This window comes from Lissotriton helveticus, chromosome 9 (assembly GCF_964261635.1).
Source record: "Lissotriton helveticus chromosome 9, aLisHel1.1, whole genome shotgun sequence".
Taxonomy (NCBI): domain Eukaryota; kingdom Metazoa; phylum Chordata; class Amphibia; order Caudata; family Salamandridae; genus Lissotriton; species Lissotriton helveticus.
In genome coordinates, this window is record NC_136070.1 from 485019932 (window position 1) to 485045225 (window position 25294).

The following is a 25294-nucleotide window of genomic DNA, read 5'->3' on the forward strand; positions in this document are numbered from 1 at the left end:
CTGGGATTTAGTACCCTACACCTTACTGGATTTTTAAAAATCTCTGGAGCATGTTTAATGACCCATTTGATCATAGGTAGTATTTGAGTAGATCTTTGTGACTGCTCAAAAGTGTCTAATAAGAAATCCTCCTCAATGGCATCAGAGTGCATTGGAACTCCGTGGTAAAGTGCAGCTCTGTTTAATAGATGATTGAACCCAATACTATCCTCTGGAGGGGAAGGTATTGTTGGGTAGTATTGAGGGTCAGGGATGTCTGGTGCATTATTTGGTTGGAAATTATATGCATCATCATCTTTGGGATATTCTGGGTTGACATCCTTATCCTCATCTAAAGGGTATGTATGTGGCTCTGGTACATCATCCCCCCCACCTAAGTCATACTCTTCGTCAGTGTGGTGTGATGATGCAGGAGATTGAGCAGGAGAAGTTATAGGCTCAATATATGGAGTGATAGGAGAGGAAGAAGGTGAAGGAGAGGAAGGGTGCATTGGCGAAGTTGCACAATCCTTTTTGGCAGGAACCACAGTTGGAAGTGGTGTGTCTGCTGGTCTCTTTTTGTGAGGAATTGCTTCCACATGTCCAGTTTTTGGATTGATATAGACGTTTTTCTGTTTTGGATCTGGTCTAAATAGATCTTCCTCTTGTATAATCCTCTTCGGCACCGATTTCTTAGGTGCCGATAGTGGTTGTTTAGTGTTTTTTGCCTTAGGAGGAGTGATTGAGTCCTGTGGCAATTTCTTCGGTGCCGAATGTGGTTTAGGCTTGTCTGTATCAGGCCTTGTGGTCTTTGGTACCGCTATTGAATATTTCGGCATGGAGACAGGTTTTGTTGGAGCTGCAGCGCCGGAGTCTATCTTCCCGTCTTTGTTTTTGGAACCGGATGGTATCGGAGTCGAAGCTTTCGGGTCCGTTACTGTTTTTGGGTTCGGCACCGATGTCTGTTTTTGTTTGGGTGCCGAAGAGTCTTTGGGCGCCGAAGGGCATGTTAGCTTCGGTACCGAAGAGTCCTTCGGTGTCGAAGGATGTTTCGGTGCCAATGGAGGAGGTGGAATTGGCACATGTTGTTTTTTCGGTGCCGAGGCACCGGAAGGCGTAGTCTTTTTCCTCGGAGCCGAGCCCGAAGGCGGGGCGTCGGAGGGTAAATTTCGGTCTCGACTGGGCTCCATGGGCAGAGTGCTGACCGTTGCCTTTGGTTTGGGCAGTGTCTGTGGTGCAGGGGCAGAGGTACTCACGGGTTGTCTAGATGGAATCGAATCGTCCTCGTCCTCTGCTCCCGATATGATCTGGAGATCAGGCGAGTCTTTCTCGGCGACGAGTGGAGCCTCGTCCTCGGAGATATCTTCGAGTGGGTTCTCGTCCTCGGACACGTCTTCTTCGACGATCTCCTCCTCAAAGATGGCCTCTGGTGCTGGCGCTGATCTCCTCATCTCGTGTCGACGGGCCCGCCGATCCGAATGGTCTTCTTCGATCGGAAGGAGGCACAGGCTGTGCAAGTTGACTCGTCGTGTTCTGGCGAGAGACAGAGGTTGCAAACCTCGTGATGGTCGGTATGAGGGAATTTTACTCGACATACCGGGCATCTCTTGAATGGAGTTCTGTCCATGAGGCGTAGGCCGTACGGCGCCGATAGGCCCAACGGCCCGCGTTGACGCACCGGGATGTAGCTGTGATGTCGAAAGGTTTATTCGATGTCGAAAGTTGGTTATCTAAAGTTTTCGCTTCGAAAATGTCGAAAAGTATCTTTTCTAGCCGGAGCGGAAAACTTTCATCCAAACCCAGTGGCGGAAAAAAACAATCTGAGGATGGAGTCGATGACCATGCGCAGTATTGTCCAAGGGAGGAGTCACCTATCTCGTGACTACAAAGACTTCTTCCAAGAAGACAACAACCTGCAATCATCCGAGCCCAACACCAGGTGGCGATCTATTGCTAAGTGTACAATCTGCAGCTCATATGCCTCGAACATAATGTTTCCTGTGAATGTAAGTGTGCTATAAATATTTTGCTGTCTGATCCTGTGATCTCTATGTAATCCTGTAATCCATCTCCAAGTAATTGATAAACAACATTGCTCTTTAAGCGTGTAAGGGTTATCTAGCCCTGTTTCTTTGACATGTGAGTGTGAGATTTATTTACCTTTTAACTTGTTCACTCTGTTCTTCCATATACATTTTCAATCAAAGTATATTGGGGAGAATCTGCTTGGAAGGGGCTGAATATTGAGGGAAGAATGATGCGATATTCACTGCACTAAACAAGAGGTCAAGTGACTTTATATAACCAGATTTTCTGACTTTGCTCTAATACATATCTATCTTCTTAGTGTCAACTTTTAGGGGGCTTTATGTTGCACATCGCTTATTTTAGAGCCGATTTTTAAAACTCTTCTTGGGGAAGGTGAGTGCCAAAACCCCTAGAGGGGACTTAGAACTTTTCAAACACACAATAATTATTGTACTATTTCATTAGTGAACCTTCAGTATCTCTACACTGTTAACACGTTACATGAACTTCGTGCTGCAACATGCAAGAGCTGGCCCTCTTTTGTCCACACATTTCTTAGTGGGAGAGCTACACCACCCCACTCAAATCCTCCTAAAGGAGGTAAGGCTCAGAAGGTACACATCGTGGTGGGCATTTACACCTCATGAGTTCATAAGACAGCAATAACAAAAGGACGTACAAAGAAGATGCTCTAGCTGTGCATATATTGCCAATTTTCTTTGTTGAAAGAAATCCTCACAAATGAAGGAAATTGGGGAGGAGTAGTATGCACATTTCCATGTGGAACGTGCATTTTTAAAGGCACCTAACAATATATCCACATTTTTGATGCATTATCATGGTGCATGGCACCTCATTTTTTGACAAAAAAATCTCTTTGATAAAACTGCTTAGCTGCCAAAAGACCAAACAGGGGCACTTCACTTTCAATTTAAAATTCTCAAGTAGCAACACATTTTTTTTAAGTATGAGCAGAATGAACCACAACACATGGAATTGAAAGAAACTGATAGCCTGAGCATGCATGCTGTTTAAAAGGACTCTGTGCTGCACTCACCTTGATATCGTGAATCAGCCTTTGCGTCTGGGAAAGACTGTGGCATCCCTGATTGTTCACACTAGACACAAAGCTCTTTGTTTCAGAAATGCATTTTTCAAGTTCTTGCAGGGAAATGTTGTAGTGTTGCCATTGTTTCACAAGGTCATCAACAAGTCGTTTCCTTTGCTTAACATCGACAATAACATTATGCCACTTCTCCTCCAGTGCTGCGAGTTTTAGAATAAACTCAGATCTAAAGAAAACAGATAGTTGTTTGTTACAGATTCTTACAGACTTTCTGTTCACTACAAGAAAAATAGTTCTGAAGCGATGACGCAGAAACAGTTTGCAGAAGTATTAGATGTCTGTCACTATCAGCACTTAATTTACGTTCACTAAGTTTATTAACTTGAAATTAATCAACACCCGCTCGCTAGATTGTTATTTAAAAATCACAAATTTCGTCCTTAGTGACACCAAACAAGTGGTAACCAAACATAATAGTTCTTGCAGCGATTAAGTATTTTATTTCATCCATAACGTCATTACAAATTAAGGTATACTCCATGCCAGTGCTTTGTCACTATCACAACCCAATGGAATCAGACACACACCATACCTGAAACTGGAGTCCTATGGTACAAGTGAACAGAATACGAAATATTTAGGTCTCAGCTACACAGCACATGTGCTGTCTCGAAGATTAATAAATTAAAGATTTTATCGCAAGCAATGGCTGCCAAGTAAAGTTTTAGAATGTTAAATATTTTAACTTTTGTGGCACATATCTCAAAAAAATAAAATTAAATTAATCACTTTGTTTGCCAAGACTATACGTATTGGCTTTGCCAATACCTGTTTAACTCGAATTAAAATATGCCACAGTTAGGACTCCTCAATCCGGTACTCCACGCCTGAGTGTTGATGAAACGATTACTACCTAATCTGTCATATTTATTACAGTACTTAATCTATGAGGGCCAGTTCTCACTCCCAGAGAAAGGCAATTCCTTTACAGCTTTGGTCTCTAGTTTGCCCAAGAGGTATCTACAAGGCCCCAGCTATCTCGATGTTTGTTGGTCATTCCTTGCGTGTTACTATTTGCGCTGCTGTAGCGTGTATACAAACGGCACCTACGGATCTCCGTGTTCGGCAGCCCTCTGCTTCATGAAGGTTGAGTCTATTACACACAGGGGAGGACTGGACGGAGGAAACTTCAGTCAGTCCCAGTGACATGGTTTGCCTGCTCATCTCTAGGCACAAGAGTAGGCTTGTTCTCAGGGCCCTCTTGATAGCATACTTTCATCTCGCTTTGGAAAATGGGCACATCCCCTTTATGAACCTGGCAGGTCAAAACCTTGCAAATTATGGACCTCTGCTACGAGAAATGTTACCAGGCCATAGATGTGGTCCTGGAAATTCTTCTCAGGTCTCACCTCACCTACTGCTTGGCGGTTACATGCACAATTTCTTTGGTCCATGTTCCACATACCCTTTGGAAGATTTGTCTTTCTCCCTCTGAGGGAGGTTGTTGCCTCATATACTGAGTATGACAGGCATCTTAATGTAACGTAGCACTAAGAAACATTTGCTTTTGTAAAACAAATAAAATAATTTTAAAAAAACAGTCTGACCAGGGGTAACAGTTTTAGACAGATTTCCTAAGCACCTTTCTCACACTGGCTCTTAGTTTCCATGAAAGGAAGTCACCTTGTCTCAAAGTTTTTCATAGTTGTTATTAGGACAGCACACGTTGCTCTACCAAAGAGGGTTGATCCAGGCCTGCTAAGAAGCTCATATGTCCTCTTAAACTCGGTCCCAGGAGTTGAAATAATCCCGAGATCTGAATTATTGTAGGCAGAACATGAATTCTAAGACATGATGAAAGTTAAAGCTTTTTGCACAGCAGGGAGAGCAGACACTGCAGAGATGGTCATAAAATCTACAGGCCCGCGTACAGGAAAGGCAACTCAGACCGTCACCATGCAAGTGGGTATGTCCTTTGAAGTATGACTGCCACTCATTAAGTATATCAACCTGAAAACATATCACTCCTTAAAGAAGGGAAAAGTACGTGAGTCATGGTTCTGAGAGTCTTCTCATGGAGAGGATTATTCATAGGTTTAGCATCAGTCGCCTCCATTGGTTGAATTCCACTCTATCAGTGAGTGCATCATGACTATCTTGCATGGAAGCGGCTGACTTCACCCTATTCTTGTGGACTAAAAGGTAACAGAGGCACTTGAGCATTCATTCTCAACCATAAACTATGATTTAGGTCATAACTAGGCAGCCTAATCAATTTAGGCAGAAGACAAGGACTTCCTTGCCCTCTTTGAGGCATTTCAAAATGAGGGTTTGTTATAATGTAAATAAGTCCATTAGATGCCGAGGTGTAGGTAACAGGAGGATGATTTATTGATGAAGATAAAGATGGTAATAACCAAGTAAGTCAATCAAGTAGGATCTTAGAACGAGCCCCACCAGGGGCAGCTCCCTTGCTGCTCAGCCCATACTCTCAACTGGCACTCAACTCACCAGGCATCCCAAACATTCCATTACATCACACGCACAGCATTCCCACATATACAGTCACAACACATGCATTCTGGCTGAGCAGCAAGGCAGGGAAATGGGGAGGATGTATGGTACAGAATACAAGATACCACAGGATTCTTGCATTAGATTTCAAGGCCCCTTAATACGTATGTCAGTTATCCTGTGACCGCTAAAAGGATTTAGCTGGTGGGTACATTCTTGGGAGAAGGACAATGACCATAGACACCATTAAGGCAGCCAGGAGTATGCAGGAAAAAGCAACTGGCAATTCTTTCTAAAGATGTGAAATATCGCCTTTCTAGGTCTCTGGGCAGCACAGAAATGAATTAAGTTACCTACACATGTTGCAATATGCCAGATTTGTTGCAAAGACCTGTTGTCAAGTATTTAGCAGGGAGGAATCCTATTAATGTGATCCATATTCTTCTGTTCCAAAAGGGAGTATAGTCTTGCCTTTTTTAGCTCTTATTGTCCTTGGAAAGAGAGAATACTCTGAAAAGTGGTTTACTGTGCTCCACCCTTGCACATTTGTGTCAGACACAAGTCATAGACTAGGTGGATGTTTACCCTAACAGAATATCAAAGCACCAACAACTTGAAGCACTACCACAGCAACCCATTTAGGGTACCAGAGGGAAAAAAAAGTCCAGCAGGGCCGATGTAGGATAAAAGCTAGTAGACATAAATGGTGGAGGTGCACCCATGTGCACCTGGATGTCAAACAAACTAGCAGAATTAAAGCCAGAGTTACAACAGACATGAACAGGTGAGGCATGGCACATAAAGAAGTCGGAGGTAAGGCAAGTATCCATACAGTTTCCATACTGCCAGTGTTGCATTCAATCAATTTCATCCCCACATCCAAGAGACCTGCTGGATGTGAGGTTCTGTAATTCTCGAGCCTGACTCCATTTTGTGTTGCCCCCACGTAGGCCTGTGAAAGAGGCCTGGCGAACAAGTGGCCTGGCCTTCTGAGTTCATGTATACATTAACTAGGTTTCTTTCGACTCTGAAAGAACTACAGAGAAACTGACCTCTTCACCTGAAACTGACCTCGCCAAGCCAATTTCCCTTGGTTTGATCCTTGTCTAAGATTGCCACTTAATGTTCAGGACCTCGTTAACCTTTAGTTTCCTTGCACAGGTTTTATCTTGTTCAGCATCTATTACTGTTTCCTTTATGTTCTGACATTACATGGGTTGTGCTTTTCAATTATAAATTTGTCCGGCTTGCAAAGATTGAATTTGGGACATTCCTAATAATTAACTTTTGGGTTGGATTACTCTAAATTGAGTTTTTGTTAAAGTGATACTCAGTTAGAAAACGTGCCCTATTGGTTAGAATTTTGCGCAGTGAGTGTACATTTATAATGAGAATATGGTGTATAAAAGGAGATGTTTTGCCTTAGTAATTTGAACAGTCTCCTAGGAATATACATTGTGATGTATTGTTGGGATTTCTGTTACTAGCTGCAGCTAATAAACTTGGTCTCTGACGCCACCCAGAAGTATTCCGTGTCTCTGTATACCAAGACAGGTGGAACTCGAAGATTTCAGGTGTGTCCCTGGCACCGCTGGATTCTGACCCGGTTCTTCAACTGGCGCCCAATGTGGGGCGACTTCAGCGGTACCGGTCCAAGCCCGAAGATTGTGAGGAGCCCTGTGAGGAAACTCTGGAGGAGGGCCCCCACTCCATCGACCCCTGCATGTCGAAAAGTGGACCGAAGGTCTTTTCTGCGAGGCTTCCCCTTTCCGACGGCTACGAAGGACTGCTGCCCTGACTGTCGCCCTGTCTTGGACCCTCGTGTGACGATTTGTAAGGCGAGACGTTAGACGGTCTTCTGGTGGCGTGACAGACATTTTGGTTAAGTATAAGTGGGTCGCTCCCACGACTTTGTTTTGTTTCTTGGGTCTTGATTCGGCCATTGCAGTGGTCGAAGTCGAGGGGTTCGTATATTTACAAGTGTATCATTTTTTGATACCTTTTGAAGTTTGAAACCAGACTAGTGAGCAAGATGCCTGGTCTTGGTAAACTTGGTAAATGGTTTGTTTGTGGTCTTAATAGGGATTCTCGATTGGAGGATTCGTGTCCGATACCTCCGGTTGGAACTCCAACTTATGAGATTTATTCGAAACATGGCGTGGGTCCCATTACCTTTAATGAGGTTTGGGTCCGCTACACTAGGAAGGACGGTGTTTGACGATGGCCCCCAAATGGTAGGTTTGAAACAAAGATTTTAGATAACTTAGAAGTTGCGCTATTTAGGAAGAAAGCCCGGCCAGCGATGTTTGACTCTTTCCGCCTTTGGCGTAAGGAAGCCAAACAGCGAGAAATTAAGCAAGCGAAAAGAGATAGGAAAGAAAGGAATATGTCAGTAATGCAAGCCGCTATGCAGTTTAAGGACGATGAAGAAGATCGTGTGATTGAAGTGTCAGATAGACAGCATTGCATGGCCATTGACAAATGTTATCCGGCTTTGCCACCTCCCCTTTCAACTGTGACTGAAGACCCTGAAAAGGATCCTTTGATGTCGCATCTACTGAGATTACCACCCCCTTATGCGCAGAGTGCTACAGCACCTCTGTTACCTCCAGTTGTTGCACTCCCTGTTGTTGTTCAACCCCCTGCTGTTGTTCAGCCATTTGTTGCTCCACAAGTGGTTCTTCCTCCTGCGGTGCAGCCCCCTCTAGGGCCGCCACCTTTGTTACCAGCCTTGCCTCTAACTCCTTTGACTTACACTGCCTTATCTTCATCTTCTCTTACTTCTGTCCCTATGACTCCTATTCCTCAGACTACTTTGTCTCCTGTCCTTATGTCAGCTTCTTCTCCTTCTTCTCGACAAAGAATGACTGAAACTGTCACTAGTCTTTTGTCTCCTCTCTTTGGGTCACTGAATAGGACCCCTGTTTCTGAACGTAAGCAGAGACGTAGTCAGCTTCCTGGTCCCGAAGAGCGGGCAGTGTTAGATCTCCTTGCTCGTAGATGGGTTTCGAATGCTTCCAGGTACGGTTTACAAGCGGTTATGGATGTTTTTCTACAGTGGGAAGCACCAAAGCAAAGGTATGTTTTTGATATCATGTGTACCTTTCTTCGTCAGGAGTGGGAAGATAATGAGTTGGGTCCAATTCCGTTGGACTTGATTAATGTTCAGTCCGAATTTGCTACGGGAACGATAGTGGGTTCAGATGTTGAGGTAGCGGTAGAGACAATACTTACTTTCAGGTCTAGACTTCCACCTCAGTCATTGTTCGAACCTGATCCTTCTGTTAGGAGAAAAGTGAAGCAGTATCCTATGTGAGAGGTTCCTCCAGTATGGAGAGAGGCAGTTGAGGCTGACGTTCCTAATGGTGTTTTGGCTGCACCAGCACATTTTCAGCGAGTGTGGGTACATGTCCCTTGGAAGAGAGCAGAGGTTTTGGCACTTAAGCAGACATTGCCTGGCCCCCGTAAAAATCCTGCTGGTTATTACAAGGAGTTGTCTCAGACAGTTGATGCGTGTCTTATGAATTTAGCTGACATCGATATGTTGATGGGTAATGTAGTTCCTCAACCTTTGTGGGCGAAGATCCGTCATGAGGACCACGCGCCAGAGTTAGGAGATACATGGGTTAATATTACTGCTGCAGATGGTCGGCAGGTAGGAGGTGCCAAACCTGAACCCTTAGTTGCAGAACTACCTGGTAGGATTGTTAATTTAATGAAAACTTTGATGCCTCCTTTGCGAGTGAATTGAGACAAGTTAGCAGCATGCAAACAAAAGAAAGATGAGAGTGTGTCCGATTTCTTCACTAGGTTTGAAGAAACATTCATTGATCATAGTGGTCAGGACATGAGTACAGAAGGTGGTCAGAGGTTGTTCGTAGATAAATTTGTTTTTAATTTACTCCCCGAACTTTGTAATAAGTTAAAGGACTCTGAGAGTTCATGGGCAGTTTCTTCTTCGGCCCAGATATTGGCTACTGCACAATACTATGAGAATAGAGACAAAGATGAGAAGGATAAAGTAGAGAAGAATTCTAAAGAATTAAAAATGAAAGTTCTTCTGCAGCAGGCTTATCCGCCTCGCCCTAATCAGCGTCAGTTTCAGCAACCCCCACAGTTTCAGAAACCATTGCAGACGCCTGAGTCTTTTGTTCCGCAATTTCCGCTAGGCCCTAATCAGTGAGCTTATTGTAAAGAGAAAGGTCATTTCAAGAGTAGTTGTCCGGTCTTGCTACAACGTGTGAATGGTATGTCTGGTCTGAGAGGTCGTGGTGGTTACCAACAAGTACCTAGGGGTAGGGGACGTGGTACGTTTCCTAAGAATGAACGTTCCTTTCCCCCCCAGAATTCTGCAAATTACTTTGACCGACAGAATGTGCCGAACGTCCAGTCTGCTCAGTACTACGTTGATGATTATTATGTTGGAAGCGAGAGTGCTGGTTTTAATGATAGCTAGGACAGCCATGGACAAAGAGAGGGAGTAGTGTCCGTTCCAGTAGACCAGAGAGGGCCTTATGTTGAAGTGATTACATCAGGTGTGGCAGAACCTTTTCTTTTGGATACTGGTGCAACAAAGAGTTCTATCATGCACTCTAAACTCCCTGGTGCACCTTTGTCTGGCTTGACAAATGTTTCGGGAGGATTTTCTGGCGCCCTAGTTAGCAACCCGGTTTCTAGTCCTTTGCCCCTTTCTATTGGTCCTTGTGAATTGGAGGCTCCCCTTATTCTAACGACTGGTTGTGGTGAGAATTTGTTGGGTTTGGACTTGTTGAAAAGATTGCATGCGACATTATATTGTTCTCCATTGGGAGTACATCTTACCTTGGGTAAGAAAGTGATCTCCCCAATGTATTTGTCTAAGGATTGCCTGCCGCTGGAAATGCGTTCTCTCCCTGATACACTTTGGGCTACGGGTCCTAATGTTGTTGGTCTTTTGCAGATTCCACCCTACGTTGTTACGCTTAAATCAAATGCTAAATTGTCACACATTCCTCAGTACAAAATTTCCAGTGATGGTGAAAGAGCTCTTTTAGCAATTATTTTTTATTTGGTTGAGAAAGGTGTGGTTGAAGAAACGAGAGGTATTGTGTTTAACAGTCCTGTTCTGCCTATTCTTAAGCGTACTGACTCTTCTCAGCCACCTGTGTATCGATTTGTGATCGACCTTCGAGAGCTCAATAAGATTGTTGTGCCACAGTTTCCTGTTGTTCCGGACATTACTGCTTTATTGACTATGGTCCCTGCCTCAGCTGCTTGGTTTTCTGTGATTGATCTGAAGAATGCTTTCTTCAGTATTCCGATCGCTGAGGAAAGTAGGGATATTTTCGGCTTCTCTTTAGGAAGCCGCAGCTTCCAGTTTAAGTGAGCTCCTCAAGGTTATTGTGAGAGTCCCTCCATTTATAGTCAGGCTTTGAAAACTCAACTCGATACTCTTGTGTTGCCTTCTGGTGCTACTCTTATCCAGTACGCTGATGATCTGCTAGTGGCTGCTGATAATGAGGAGATTTGTAAAGAGGTTACTCTTTCTTTCCTACGACATTTGTCTGACCTTCATCATAAAGTTTCCCCTTCCAAGTTGCAGTATTGTCGACAAGAAGTGACCTACTTAGGTAATCTCTTATCGAAGGAGGGAAGACGATTGACCCCAGAGCGTATTCAAGCGATTGCCCAGATGACTGTGCCATCGACACAGAGAGAAGTGCGTGCTTTCTTGGGTATCACCTCGTATTGTCGGCAGTGGATCCCGAACTTTTCTTTGCTAGCGAAACCTTTGTTGGCACTTACTCTCAAAGATACACCACACCCTCTTCTTTGGTCTGATGAATGTCAGAAGAGTTTTTCTGAATTGCGTGATGCATTGTGTTCTGCTCCGGTGTTGGGTACCCCTGATTATAGTAAACCTTTTACACTTTATGTGCACAAGAGAGTAGGTTGTGCATTGTCAGTGTTGACACAACAGTTTGGAGACAAGCAGCGCCCATGTGCGTATTTTTCGGCTACATTAGATCCAGTAGCTAGGGCGTTGCCTAAGAGCTACGGCAGCAGCAGCTGTTTCCATCCAACAGTGTGCTGGTTTGGTATTGGATAATACATTGATTGTGATGGTCCCACATGCAGTGGAAACCTTATTAAACAGGACGAAGACTCAGCACCTTACTGGTGCACGTCTGTCAGGTTACGAGTTGACGCTTTTGGCTAGCACATTAAGAGGTGCAACACATTGAATCCAGCTACATTGTTGCCCATTTGTGTAGAGACAGATGATCAAGTACAGCATGATTGTGTTCTTAGGGCAGAGGAGGAAACAAAGGGTAGAATTGATTTGAAAGATACTCCTCTTTCAAACCCTGATGGTACCCTATGGGTAGATGGTTCATGCTTTAAGCTTCCGAATGGAGAGACGACTGCAGCATATGCTGTCACAACTTTGCACACGATTGTTGAAACAGCGCGTATTGCACAGAATTCAGCTCAGGCAGTTGAATTGATAGCCTTGACTAGAGCGTGTGTTTTGTCAAAAGGAAAGAGAGTGAATGTTTTTACTGATAGCCAGTATGCGTTTGGCGTTGCTCATAGCTTTGGACGATTGTGGAAAGAAAGAGGATTTCTTAATTCTCATGGTACGAAAATCCAGCATGGCCAATTAGTCAGTGAGCTTCTTGAATCGCTTACTTTTCCAACACAAATCGCCATTGTAAAGTGTAGTGCGCATAAAAAGGTTACAGATGATGTGGGTCGAGGGAATGCATTTGCGGATGAAGTAGCGAGAGAAACAGCGAGAGATTTGACGAGTCTAATGTATGTTGCAGGTCCTGCAAGATGGGTTGTGGAAAGAGGAATGTGTGAAGATACAATAGAAAGTGTGAAGATGATTCAGGCAGAAGCTACTGAGAAAGAATTGAGTATGTGGAGAGAGAGTACGGGAATGTTGGATTCGACAGGCTGTTGGGTTGAGTTGTCAGAGCATCGGCGATGGTTGTTGCCAGATGCGTATATGCTTCCAGTGGTTACTATGGCTCATGGGATGGCTCACATCAGCTCAAAAGGGATATGCAAGTTGTTGGCTTCGGTATGGCAGAATAGTGGAATTCCCAAATGTGCTGAGAATTTGGTTAAACACTGTATGATTTGCTTGATGCATAATCCTGGCAAGGGAACCCCAACTCCAGCTGGTCATTTTGCTACTCCAACGTATCCGTTCGAGGTGTTGCAGATAGACTACATTCATATGGAAAGATGCAATAACTTGAAGTATGTCCTTGTGGTTGTTTGTGCCTTTTCCAGATGGATAGAGGCCTACCCCCTGAAGGGTAATACTGCCTTGTCTACAGCCAAGGTTTTGCTCAAAGAGTTTTTCCCGAGGTATGGATTGCAGAGGATGGTCTGGAGTGATAACGGAAGTGAATTCGTGGGTCAGATTATGCAGAAAGTGTGTGCAGGTTTGGGAATTAGACAGAAGTTCCACGCAGCGAATCACCCCCAGTCAGCAGGCCTGGTCGAGTGCTATAACGGCACGTTAAAGCTGAAGTTGGCCAAGGTGCAAGCGAGCTCTGGTCTCACATGGCCCGATGCTCTACCATTGGCACTTTTGTCCACAAGAACGACAATACATTCTTGCGTGGGACTTAGCCCATACGAGATTGTTTTTGGACGCCCGGCGAATGTTTGGGGTGTGCCGAGGCCAAGAGAATACAGCGATATTGAGTACCCTATGTTGGTTGACTATTTACATGATTTGACTGCTAAATTGCGTGTTCTTCACCAACAGGTTCACGATACCTTACCTTCAGCTTCTGTTGACGCGGGACATGCGATCCAACACGGCGACTGGATTCTGATCAGGAACTTCCAGAGGTCCAAGAACCTACAGCCGAGGTGGACTGGTCCTTATCAAGTGCTGCTAGCAACGAGGACCGCTGTGAAAGTCTTCGGGAAAAAGAGTTGGGTGCATGCCACCCACACGAAAAGGATACCTCTGCCCTTACCGTATGATCAGTGGGTCCGGGAAGGTATTGCCGATTCTGAGACTGAAAATGTCCCGAGATTTGTGCCTTTTAGTGATGCTCGTTTGAAATGGACTCAGTCGGAACGTGCGGATGATGAAATTTTGCAAGAAGCTGTGCCGCCGCATTTGAGACTGGACACTACGCATCTGGAGATTCTTTTTCAGGATCAAACTGTGCCGAATAAAGAACATTATAGTTTAAGGCCAAGGTCTAAAAAAGGACAAATAAAGTAATATTTTTTTGTGTATTGTGCTCTCTCAGACAAGAGACTATTTTTCTTTTTGCTTTTTCGAACCACCATCCGGGTTCAGCTGCAGGGTCGTGGTATAAGACTTAAGGGGTGAGCCGCGAATTGACGAAAGGTCTGTGGTTCTAGGTTGTCTAGGACGCCTGGACGCACACTTGAGTGAAGAAGGAAAATTGCCGCGAGCAGCACGTTAGAGGATGGAGTCTTTTGTACCTGAGAGAGATGTTGAGAAAATAGACCTTAAAATGAAATTCTGTACATTGATACGTAGCAAATGTTTTATAATATCATGTTTTTTAATGTTTTTAAGTATTACGATAGCTTATGTGGGATGGATTGTCTATGCTACACAACAGACGTTTGCACCCACTTCCCAACCTATGCTTTCTTACACTACTGTTTCTTTGCATCAGTTCTATACGTTGCCTGAACATGAACAGACAAGGAGGTCAGAATTTGTCAACAACTCGTTCATACAGTTGTTGCATCAGCATCAGTTAGTAGTGAATACCACTAACTGTTGGGTTTGTGGTCTTATGCCGCATACAACCGATAAAGGTATACCATATTTGGTTTTGCCTTTTTCTTTTAATGGGTCTGTGTGGGCTTTACAGACTATGTTTATCTATGCAAATGAGATACGCCCTTCACGTTCCCTTAAGGATAACTCCAGCAATAGTGCCTTGATAAAGGGAATAGTAGATATGATCCGAGATATCGATGCATATAATGCTATCCCTAAGGATGAGCTGCAGGCTTATGTTGGTTGGAATTTGACCGGATATAGTACCAGCTTGACTGAGAAGGAGGGACAAAAAAGGTCTCCCCCGATTTGGATTGTGCCCCATCAAGGTTATTTTTGTTTGCAAGGCACTGGTCGAAATCCGAAAGCTCTGCTAGGTAAGAGTGTGTGTGTTCACACCTATGTCTATTCGTCCCAGACTTCTCCACCGTTCGTACCAGCTAAAGGCACATATTTTGTTTGTCACGACAGAGCCTATACATGGTTGCCACCTGATTTTTCAGGTACATGTTATGTGGTGTTTTTGCTTCCCCCTACATATACTACGGCTCCGGACTATCATAGAACGAGATATGGTAGAGGGGTCATCGATAAGGAAGATACTACAGGACAAGAAGCAGTAGATTTCTTCGAGGGTTTCCTGCCCTTTTGGGGTCCTATGATCAATAGTGGGCATATTCGACAGCTTGTCCGCGTTGTTGAAGCTACTATTAACGAGACAGCAGGTGCTCTTAGTAATGTTACCGCTGAGCTTCAAGCGGACCGCCTTATGACGTTGCAGAATTGTATGGTTTTAGACGTCATACTTGCAGATCGAGGTGGAGTATGCAAATTGATCGGATCTAGTTGTTGCATTTACGTACCAGATAATGCTCCTACAGTGTACCAAGCCATCTCTAGGTTACATAAGATCTCTGAGTCTATCCATTTAGACAAAGGAGACTGGTCATTGACGGGATGGTTTTGGGAATTGCTGTCTAAATGGGGAAGGAAGATTTTGACATTCCTTGGTATGATTTTGGTCATCCTTTTCTCTTGTTCTCTTTGCATCCAGTGTGGTCCCGCCATTTGTAGTCTTTGTGCTACTATGTGCGTTAGGAGACCTGTCCCGAGAGAAGTAGAGAATAATAGGATGATGCTACAGCAACACTTAGATGACCTAATGAAGATTGATATGGACCTAGATTCAGATTAACATGAGTTTAGGTTATTGCCTACGTAATGGCAAAAGGAGGGTCTGAGGTTCTGTAATTCTCAAGCCTGACTCCATTTTGTGTTGCCCTCACGTAGGCCTGTGAAAGAGGCTCTGCGAACAAGTGGCCTGGCTTTCTGAGTTCATGTATACATTAACTAGGTTTCTTTCGACTCTGAAAGAACTACAGAGAAAATGACCTCTTCACCTGAAACTGACCTCGCAAAGCCAATTTCCCTTGGTTTGATCCTTGTCTAAGATTGCCACTTAATGTTCAGGACCTCGTTAACCTTTAGTGTCCTTGCACATGTTTTATCTTGTTCAGCATCTATTACTGTTTCCTTTATGTTCTGACATTACATGGGTTGTGCTTTTCAATTATAAATTTGTCCGGCTTGCAAAGATTGAATTTGGGACATTCCTAATAATTAACTTTTGGGTTGGGTGACTGTAAATTGGGTTTTTCTTAATGTGATACTCAGTTAGAAAATGTGCCCTATTGGTTAGAATTTTGTGCAGTGGGTGTACATTTATAATGAGAATATGGTGTATAAAAGGAGATGTTATGCCTTAGTAATTTGAACAGTCTCCTAGGAATATACATTGTGATGTATTGTTGGGATTTCTGTTACTAGCTGCAGCTAATAAACTTGGTCTCTGACGCCACCCAGAAGTATTCCGTCTCTCTGTCTACCAAGACAGGTGGAACTCGAAGATTTCAGGTGTGTCCCTGGCACCGCTGGGTTCTGACCCGGTTCTTCAGATGGTGTCAGTAGCTTACTCCACCTGCAAATCCTCATAGCATAATACTGCTCTCACAGTTCAATCTAAGGCAATGCCAGTTGGTTATAGCACTAGTCATGCCCTTGGTGGACAAAAAATAGAGCAGTAAGGTAGTATGCGAGAGGCAAGTATCAAAGGTATGGGGTGGCAGGGATGATGGACTATGAGAGAAACAGTGCCTCAAACTACTTAACACTGCCAAGCCCACTCCCACTCTGGCCAATGTTTTCCCTCCCCATGGAAAGCTATCCCTGGTGCCACATGGCTAGTACTGTGGCAAGATGTTACCCAATTAATGCACCCAGAATACTGTAGCTTACAGTAAGAGATGGTCATATGGAGTCAGTAAAGTGGAAATAGTTGGAGATCCAATAATTATTATGTTTTTAGCAAAAAGTTATTTGGAAAGACAGTGGAGCCTTCTCACTGCCAGCACCTAATCATATATTACTCCAAAAAGTATATATTGCCCTTTATATTTTCTCAAGGGTCCGTGTGCACACCGATAAGCACCCACTGTCACAGTGCCCGTTCTTAGAAAACTCAAGAATTAGAACCAAAAAAAGCATGGGTGCACCACATCACAGTATACAATTCAATGTAAACAATTATAAAGTCCATAATGAGAAAGAAGTTCATCATTTAAGTCTATTTATTCAATTTTCTTATTGGGTAGCAAAACACAAAGTACAGCCGACGTGTTTCGTCCAAATACAGGACTTCTTCAGGGCACTTATATTATGAGTTCAGATTGCCTCCAGGAGTAAGAGGATAAATCAAGTGCACAGCTCAGAGGAAAGTATCCTTGTTGGAAAAGATATATAAGAAAGATATGGAGGTTGCCCACAGAAATGCCACGACTGATCCCGCGGAGTATACTGCGCAACCCCTAAATATGATGTCCACAGGCGACATCGTCTTCGGCGCTGCTTAATACGCCATCAACGAACAAAGTTCAGGCAGGAGTGCTTCAAAAGTCGCATTCAATTTCTATTGCCACTTTTATTTGTATAAACAGATGTCAATGGACCTACATTCTACATTTGTGGTAACGACATTTTCATTAAACAGCAGCTTCCCTCAATAAAAGGTTCGATACAGCAACAACAGTAGAGCCGCGATATAATAGTCGCGTACTTTCTGGGAAGCGTCCGGGACCGTCGTGGGGACGAGATTCTTTCTGGCTGAAATTCTTTCTCATTATGGACTTTATAATTGTTTACATTGAATTGTATACTGTGATGTGGTGCACCCGTGCTTTTTTTTGTTCCATTATGTTTTTAGCACTTTGTGCTTGTTAATAGTTGATTAATATGACTGGTTTGGTCTTAAAAACATGTACTTTACATACATTTCATGTATCTGTCTAAAAAGTTTGCTTATGGCCTTTACAATTTTGTAGCATCCAAATACCTGAAATTAATGTAATTTTTCACAAGTAATAGAAAATCCTTAGAACACTGATAATAATTTGGAATAAATATCTTGGAACTATTTACCTGTTTTCTACCTCTTCTGTTTCCAGGAGGTGAAGTGCTTTAGTTAAAACGGAACTTAAAATTTGTTGATTGACAGCAGTCTCTGCTTGGAACTTCTATTTGCAACAGAGGAAACAAAAGATAGATTAGTTAACACATTGACTATTGAAATGATTGTAAATAAATGTGACTCCCCAATAATGTAACATGTTTCAACATTGCACAGCGGGCTGTATTTTAATTTTTCACAAGTTGTCGCTCTCGTGGTGATTCTTGACATGATTCATCAAACAATTCAGACATGAGGCAACATCAGGCAAATGCAGCACTGACTATGTTAAGGGAATCCTAGGCAGTATTCTAATGCATCACCACTAGCAGAGAGTCACATGAAAGCAAATGGCATCTAATATACTACAAATTCTAGGGAAGGGACCAGAAACATGCCTCTTTGACTATGTCACAGCTATACTTGCACTAACCCCCAAACATTTTAGCACTATACCGATAGCTGTATGTGTGAACTCTATAAATCTTAGAGCAACTACAGGATTGTGCTAAGACATCGCCATTGCCAGTGGTAACAGCAAGTTGGCAATTATTCATCCTAAAGTCAAACCATTGGCCAGCCAATCACAATCATCTCTATTACACAGCTCACAGTACTTGAGATGAAGCAACAACTTTGGATTAAAGAAACAAGAGATACTACGTTTAAGAACTGTGTAATAATACCATTGATGGTAAAATGTTCTCTGATTTAAAGGCACACATTTCAAGAAACAGCATACTCGGCATGTTCTTATTAACAGTTATTACTCACAGACTTCCATGCATTTCATCCACGCCTTATTTTCATACCCTCCCTGCTTGGCAGTCATTTATAAATTTGGCAATAGTCTGTCAATCATGGGGATGGAGTAATTTACTCCGTCCTCATGGCAGAAGGGCGTGCTGCCTGCTGTTATATAATCAGGTCCAACCCCACCTCTTTTGATGTTCACTATATTTTCATTAAAAAAGGTTTTTCTTACTTGTTAAAGCAACTGAAAAATGTTGAAAGCATGATTTATAGGAAGTTGATATCATAACAAAGAAATAGATGTAAATGTCATGCCCGAAGCTAAAAGAGTTTTAAAAAGAGATACGCAACAGTACGCTTGGTTTCTTACACACAAAGAATCCATGTACTGCTACACTGGTTTTACATGTCAGATTGGATACTACAATATGCACTCTGCATGTTTCCTATTGCTAAAAGGCTATTTCTAATATAAATGTTTTTCATAACAATATATATATATCCATACATAGCTAACAGTCTTCCTGAGTCTTTACAGTGTTAGTCCATCCTCCCTTTTTCAGTCGCTTTGGTTGGTCTTATCTCTCTAACTGCATATTAACAGTTCACATTTTTAGTCCGCTATGTCACATTGTTTATTCGCTTCCAGGCTATTCATTACAACGCCCTATGTTCCTGCTTGTACGTTGTGAATGTGAAAGAATCAGTCCCCTTTATTTACTGCTCCTTAGATAATCTGTACCATATGTGCATAACAATTAACCTAAACTGCCACCTCCTTTAACACTTCCAACTACTCTGAATAACACCTCATTTGTTTCCATTACTCTATGGAGTAATCCATATAACAGATATTCACTTCATCTACAAATAGCCATTCTCTTTCATTGGCTCCTCTATGATATTACTTCTGACTGCACTTGAGAGGTCCATACAAAGGGTTTTGAAGTTTTTATTTATTTATTTATTTATTTATTTATTTAAATGCTGCAGGACAGCAATCTAAGGTACCAGGACTGTATTTGTCTTGCACAGAAAATGACACCATATTTGGCCATTTGTGATGGAAAGTTCTTAAGAAATGTTTCATTGGTAAAAGTGAAGATGGCCAGGGACTGCTTTTTTTCTTGGATACCACTGGAATATCTCTTAAGACATTTATCTTCACACATGTTTAAAGACAGCAAAACAAGAGTCACAGAGAGAGGCTTAGGAATTTAACTATGAATGCATTTAAGTAAATTAGGGGTAGTGGGATAATAAGCACACTATTACCAAGCAGAAAGAGGTGCAGATAGTAGAGCAGGACATGATACATAAACAGGCTAACAATGGTGCAGGATAAGAAATGCTATGTGAGAAGATAATCTAGGCCCCCTAGCAAGTAAACCGGGGGTATGGTGAGACCTATCAGTCTATTAAAAAGACCACCAAATGCAACGGTTTTGTTTCTAACCATACCTCATATGTCTTTTGCTGCTTCTGAAGGGCATCCAAGTTGTCAGCAATATCCATTGCCAAGCTAGTCTCCATCTTCTCCAAAAACGTCATCCAACTTTCACACTTTTGGACAAAATTCTTTTTTTCCAAGTTAGCTCTTTGACGCTCACTGTAAAATAAAAATGCATAGGCTAGTCAGAAAATACAAATCTCAAGAACTAGCAGCTCAACCGATGCCTACTTGGTTGTAATACACAGACTTAAAGAGCTTTGGTTCAGCCAAAAATGTCTTGCAGCACTAATTGGTCATACCCTATTAATTCTCTCTTCCTATGAGTGTAGGAAAGAAGGGGGTCACATTACTTTGACGGACCTCCGGAATGATATCTATTTTATCAAGATTATGATATTCAAATTCGGAGATCAGACACAATGTTTTCACCAATCTTGGCGGACTACCATGTACCCAAAATCTTCACCTCATATTCTTTACTTTTCTTAGTCCTCCTCCCTATGGCTCTGCAACATGCAAAACATTATAAATGATAGCAGATCAGAATGAAGAGGAAACAAATAATAAAAGTAATAGTATATTCATGTTCATAAATATTTAGCCAGTCAACTGGAGTCTGCAAATGCACTACGTGCATCCTAGGGGAAGAGTTTGAGCTGGTTTTGGTTGAAAGTTGGAGAATTTACTGGAGACATTGGTATATTCTCTTATGTATTCGTTTAGGGTTTCTAATAGAGTGAACCATACGTGCAAATAGAATGTTTTACAACATATATGGGCTTCAGCCCCCTCTCCCGTCGTGTGTCTCAGCCTGGGGTGCTACAGCTGTGGGCTCGGCTGGGTTGGGTCTGGAGTCTTATCTCCGGCACGCCCGAGTTTTTCATGAGTCTTTAAAGACTATTTGCATAGTTACATACCTTTGTAAACTGATTACCGAGGCTTATATATTGTTTCTGATACCAGTACCCCCCTGAACCCCAGCTATGCCTAATCCTTACATTTGTATGTTACATTTACTGCCGTAGTGTAAGAATGCATTTTATGAAAAGGAATATAAAATAGGGTTGCCCAAAGAAAAATGCCAGCCCTGTGCTGTTTAAAGAGCCTGCAAAGACCTTGTCTTGACACTAAATAAGGTTATAAATAAAAAAGTATGTATTCATTTGTAATGTGACTTCGCTGTCTTTACAAAAAACAAATGATCCTGCAGCTATGTTAAGCACATCAATTTTAAAGTCCACTAATCAAGTGCCAGAGCGTCTCCGAGACCTGCTGCAGTTAAGTTCCACTGGTAATCCAGAGATAAAACTTTGAAGAAAAGTGGAGGCAGCACCAGGGACGAAGTCACAGTTTAGCCCAGAATGGTCATATTACATTTCTTTATTCTTCATTTCATAAAACAAAAACCGGACAACAGCCAATGCGTTTCGTTCCCCTTATTGGAACTTCGTCAGGGTAAGAAGTATAATTGATGGGCCACGTTCCAATTGTTGAATCAAGGCGGTAGTAAGCCAGATCAGAAGAACAAAGTCGAATCCAATTTCTAAAAAGTCAACACACCACTTGAACTGGATTCAATCTGCTGCAATAGCCCGCTCAGGGTTATCCAACACAGTTCGGGTATAGCAAACCGGACTATATTCATCCAGTATTTGCAGGGTCCGAAATCAGGGCTCTGTAAGAACTGAGTTGTATTTCAAGCAGTGGGTCAGTCTGAGTTAGCCATCACCATTAGATTTGGTAATGTAAACTATTTATTTCCATAATACAGGAAGAACCTGAGCAAGATTAACTCAGGTGAAAAGGTCCTTACGTGTCCACATTCACAGCAAAAATATAATAGCCAGCAGGCAGAATCCAGCTAAAGTAAAATTGTTCATTAATATAGGACGCCCACCCTTCAATGCAAAAGAGGTTCTAATAGACTGCAATTGATGAATTCAAGACGTCCTGAGAGTGCGCGGTGGTGAGTACACCCCAAGTCCATGGTACAAAAAAAGCAGCAACCTGCGCTGTCTTTGTTCCTTTCAATTATCAGTCACGGATCATTCAGGCAGCCCTAGAACACAATTAAAAGTGCTTTGTATTTATATTTGCTGTTCGAAGTATGCACAGATAAGTGCTGAAAATACGACTTTAGGTGACTGCTTACTTTTGTACCGTCTGGGACATAATATTAATGAGCTGGCAACCCTAATCATAAGACTGGAAGTTTGTTGCAGGATCAGCACATTTATTTACATACCCCACCCTCGATCCCTGATTAATGCCATAATAGCAGGGATTTAAGTGGGCCAGGTCCTGCCATTGCTCAGAACCAGCAGTTCTTAAAAACAGGCGCCAATACGGGTCCCTATCGGGCTCGCCATATTCACCCTCACACTCAGAATGGGAAAAAAATATCTTAACTCTGCAGCATTTCACTCTTTTGATGTAACATTTATTTTTTTGCAGTTCTGTATTGCTAAACTCAGTGCTTTACATGAGCACCAACAGGACATCTTCATCTATTGTTTGGTAGGCACATACGATTACGTGATTTGCGCAGAAACACAGGATGTTTAGCTGACGCTGAGACTCAAACTTGCTTCCTCACGTCCAAAGTTGACAGCTCTGGCCATACCGCCACAACCTCTTGTGTAAGAACGAAAGCATTTCTAATATTATATACAACAAAGCCATAGTTGTATGTAGGCATGTAGTATATTTATCTTATGCAACTATCAACCTTTGACAAAGCCAATAGTCCTGGCTTTCTGTTGGTGTAATGTTACTTATGTGGAGGCAATAACAGAAGCAGCGAAATACCAGGCGGCACATTATGCTGAGCACAGATTTTTAGCATAAATGTTTAAGCCACACCCTTAATTATATCGGCCACGTGCCTCTTTGAGAGACTCCACCGTTTTTTCATCCCACTTAAAACCCTGCATAATAGCAATAGTTTAACTTATATCTGAAACCCTACGCCGCCGTCAATAACACGCTGAGTTACTTCAAGTTTCTGGGAATGCACCCTGCATTCAGACAACTCACTCCTCATTCTCGCCCTTTACTTTCATGCTCAACCTGCACTCACAGCGATCTCAATGCACTCACACTGATCACCAAGCACTCACGCCATTCATCCGCTCATCCTGCACTCACCGTGGTCACTCTCCAGTTACAATGCACTTGCACTGTTCACCCTGTGCCTCACCCTCCTGTCACAAGAGCACACTACTCACCCTTTACTCATATGACGCTTCACTCACCTGTCCCCTCACTACTCAATCTGCAATCTCACTAAAACAAGCCCATCGCTAACCATGCATGCATTCGTCCAACTCTGCATCTACATCCGCTCCCAAATTCAAATTCATTAGGGCACCTCACTCACCCTGCAGTCACTCCTCTTACCCTTCTTTCACACTGTCTCATCACTCAGTGTGCACTCACATAGGAACTCCTGCCACCCACACAGCGTAGAGGGTTAATGTGGCTGCTACAAAGAAAGTGTACCATGCAGATCACAGAACTGAGTGTGAGTAAAGTACGAGTAGCGCTGTAATACAATGAAATGTTTGTTAGAAAGGTGCTATAGAGAGATGAGGTGCATTGTTGGTGAGTGGTACTGACGAAATTCATGGAGGAGGAAATGCGGGAGAGGGTGCCAACAAAGACTGGTCACCGTGTGCGACCAGTGCTAGGGCCAGCCCTGGCTGCAGGAAGTGTTACCCCCCCACCCCCCGAAGTTCGGGTCCATTTGTGCCCCTGATACACGTACTGACTACACTATGGTATAGGTGCCGTATATTGGTAAGAATGGAGGGGACTACTGTGATTTTTTCGATTCAAATGACCAAAAACCAAGAATAATCTTGCTTGTTTCCAAATAAACATGGTGCAGATCAGACTACAGAAGGAAAGAACAAAACACATGACAACAGAAATTGTTAAAAGATGAAAGGTTCAACAAACACAGCGTGGCAGAAAACACAGCGAGACCACAGTAAACATCAATCTTTCCAGTGTGTTTATTCTCAGTCCATTAGCCTGGGAGAAGTGGTGTTTTATCAGCAGTAGTGGATAGTGTACGGGGTTCCAGCAGGTTAGGAGTATGAAGGGAAATGGATACACAATGAGAAGAGAAAGAGGGGAGATGGGGACCTCACAAAAGCAAACAGGGGGTACCCATCCCATCAGATAAAAGAGGTACAGGGAAAGGGAGAGACTCCTAGGAGATAAAGTTGGGAGGGTGGTAAATGAGAGGCTTTTATAAGCCTAGTTAAGACATGGTATATGAAGCTGCAGTAAGCATGGCTCATTCACAAGTCAAGGATCGCAGCCACAGATGCAATTTGCTGGGTGGCAATGTCAGGTATATTCGCCACAACGTACACAATTGTGCTGTGGTCTTTAAAAAACAGAACAATATATAAGTGCAGAATACAATCCACAATATGCTGGTGGTGGTGGCTAGTACTGGGATCAACTTTTAATCATCAAAAAAGTGAGTGATTGTGCATTGAAAAATAACTTTGCAACAGTTACCTGAGGTCTACAATTTATGTCACATTGGGTCGGGGAGGTCTCCCTCTCTAGGCATTTTAAAGACGTTGATGGCAAATGTTAAAGCACACAAGGCCATTAATGCAGGTGAACAATGAATGCAATGTAAATACAATCCCACAGGAGTAGCTAGTGGAGCCCCTCAAGAAATGATGAGCAACTTCTAAGAAGCCACTTTATCTTGCTTGGACAAGCATGCCTGCACGCAGACTGTATGGAGCTGCACTGCAGCAATACAAATGTAGGGGCTTACCACTAGAAATGAAAACAAATTACTTTGTAATGGGCAATTCTAATTTTTTGTCATTTGGGATGCCATACCTTTAATGTGGCATAACAAACTCTTCTTAGCAAAAATCTTATATCATTCACGGTATCATCATCTTTGGCCAGAACCAATGTTATTAGTATGATTTTATTGCAGGGGTGTTCAAAGTGGGTACTCATGGGTAGGATCTAGGTCACGTGTTCAGGATAACCTCCAAATATATAACTACCTTACATATTTGATGAATAAACATACATTTATCTTATGTGCAAATTCTGAAAATCTGCAATGGATCTATCATGAACCTACATTGGACACACTTGCTTTAGAGAGACAGCATAGACAGCCACTTTTCAGTACTTCTGTTCTACTTTTCATAGACAGTAGAGAGAGTGTGCCACACC

The 25294-nt window shown here is 42.7% G+C and overlaps 1 protein-coding gene across 1 annotated transcript in view; it reads right to left on the reverse strand.

The window, feature by feature from the left end:
* SYNE2 (spectrin repeat containing nuclear envelope protein 2) overlaps positions 1 to 25294 on the reverse strand; it is a 1843566-nt gene that overhangs the window by 237457 nt on the left and 1580815 nt on the right. Inside the window, exons 125-127 of the mRNA XM_078660317.1 lie at positions 20080 to 20227; positions 17838 to 17932; positions 3065 to 3299 (exon numbers count right to left, since the gene is read on the reverse strand). Of these exons, the coding sequence (XP_078516443.1) occupies positions 3065 to 3299; positions 17838 to 17932; positions 20080 to 20227 (478 nt within the window). The remainder of the gene's footprint in view (positions 1 to 3064; positions 3300 to 17837; positions 17933 to 20079; positions 20228 to 25294) is intronic.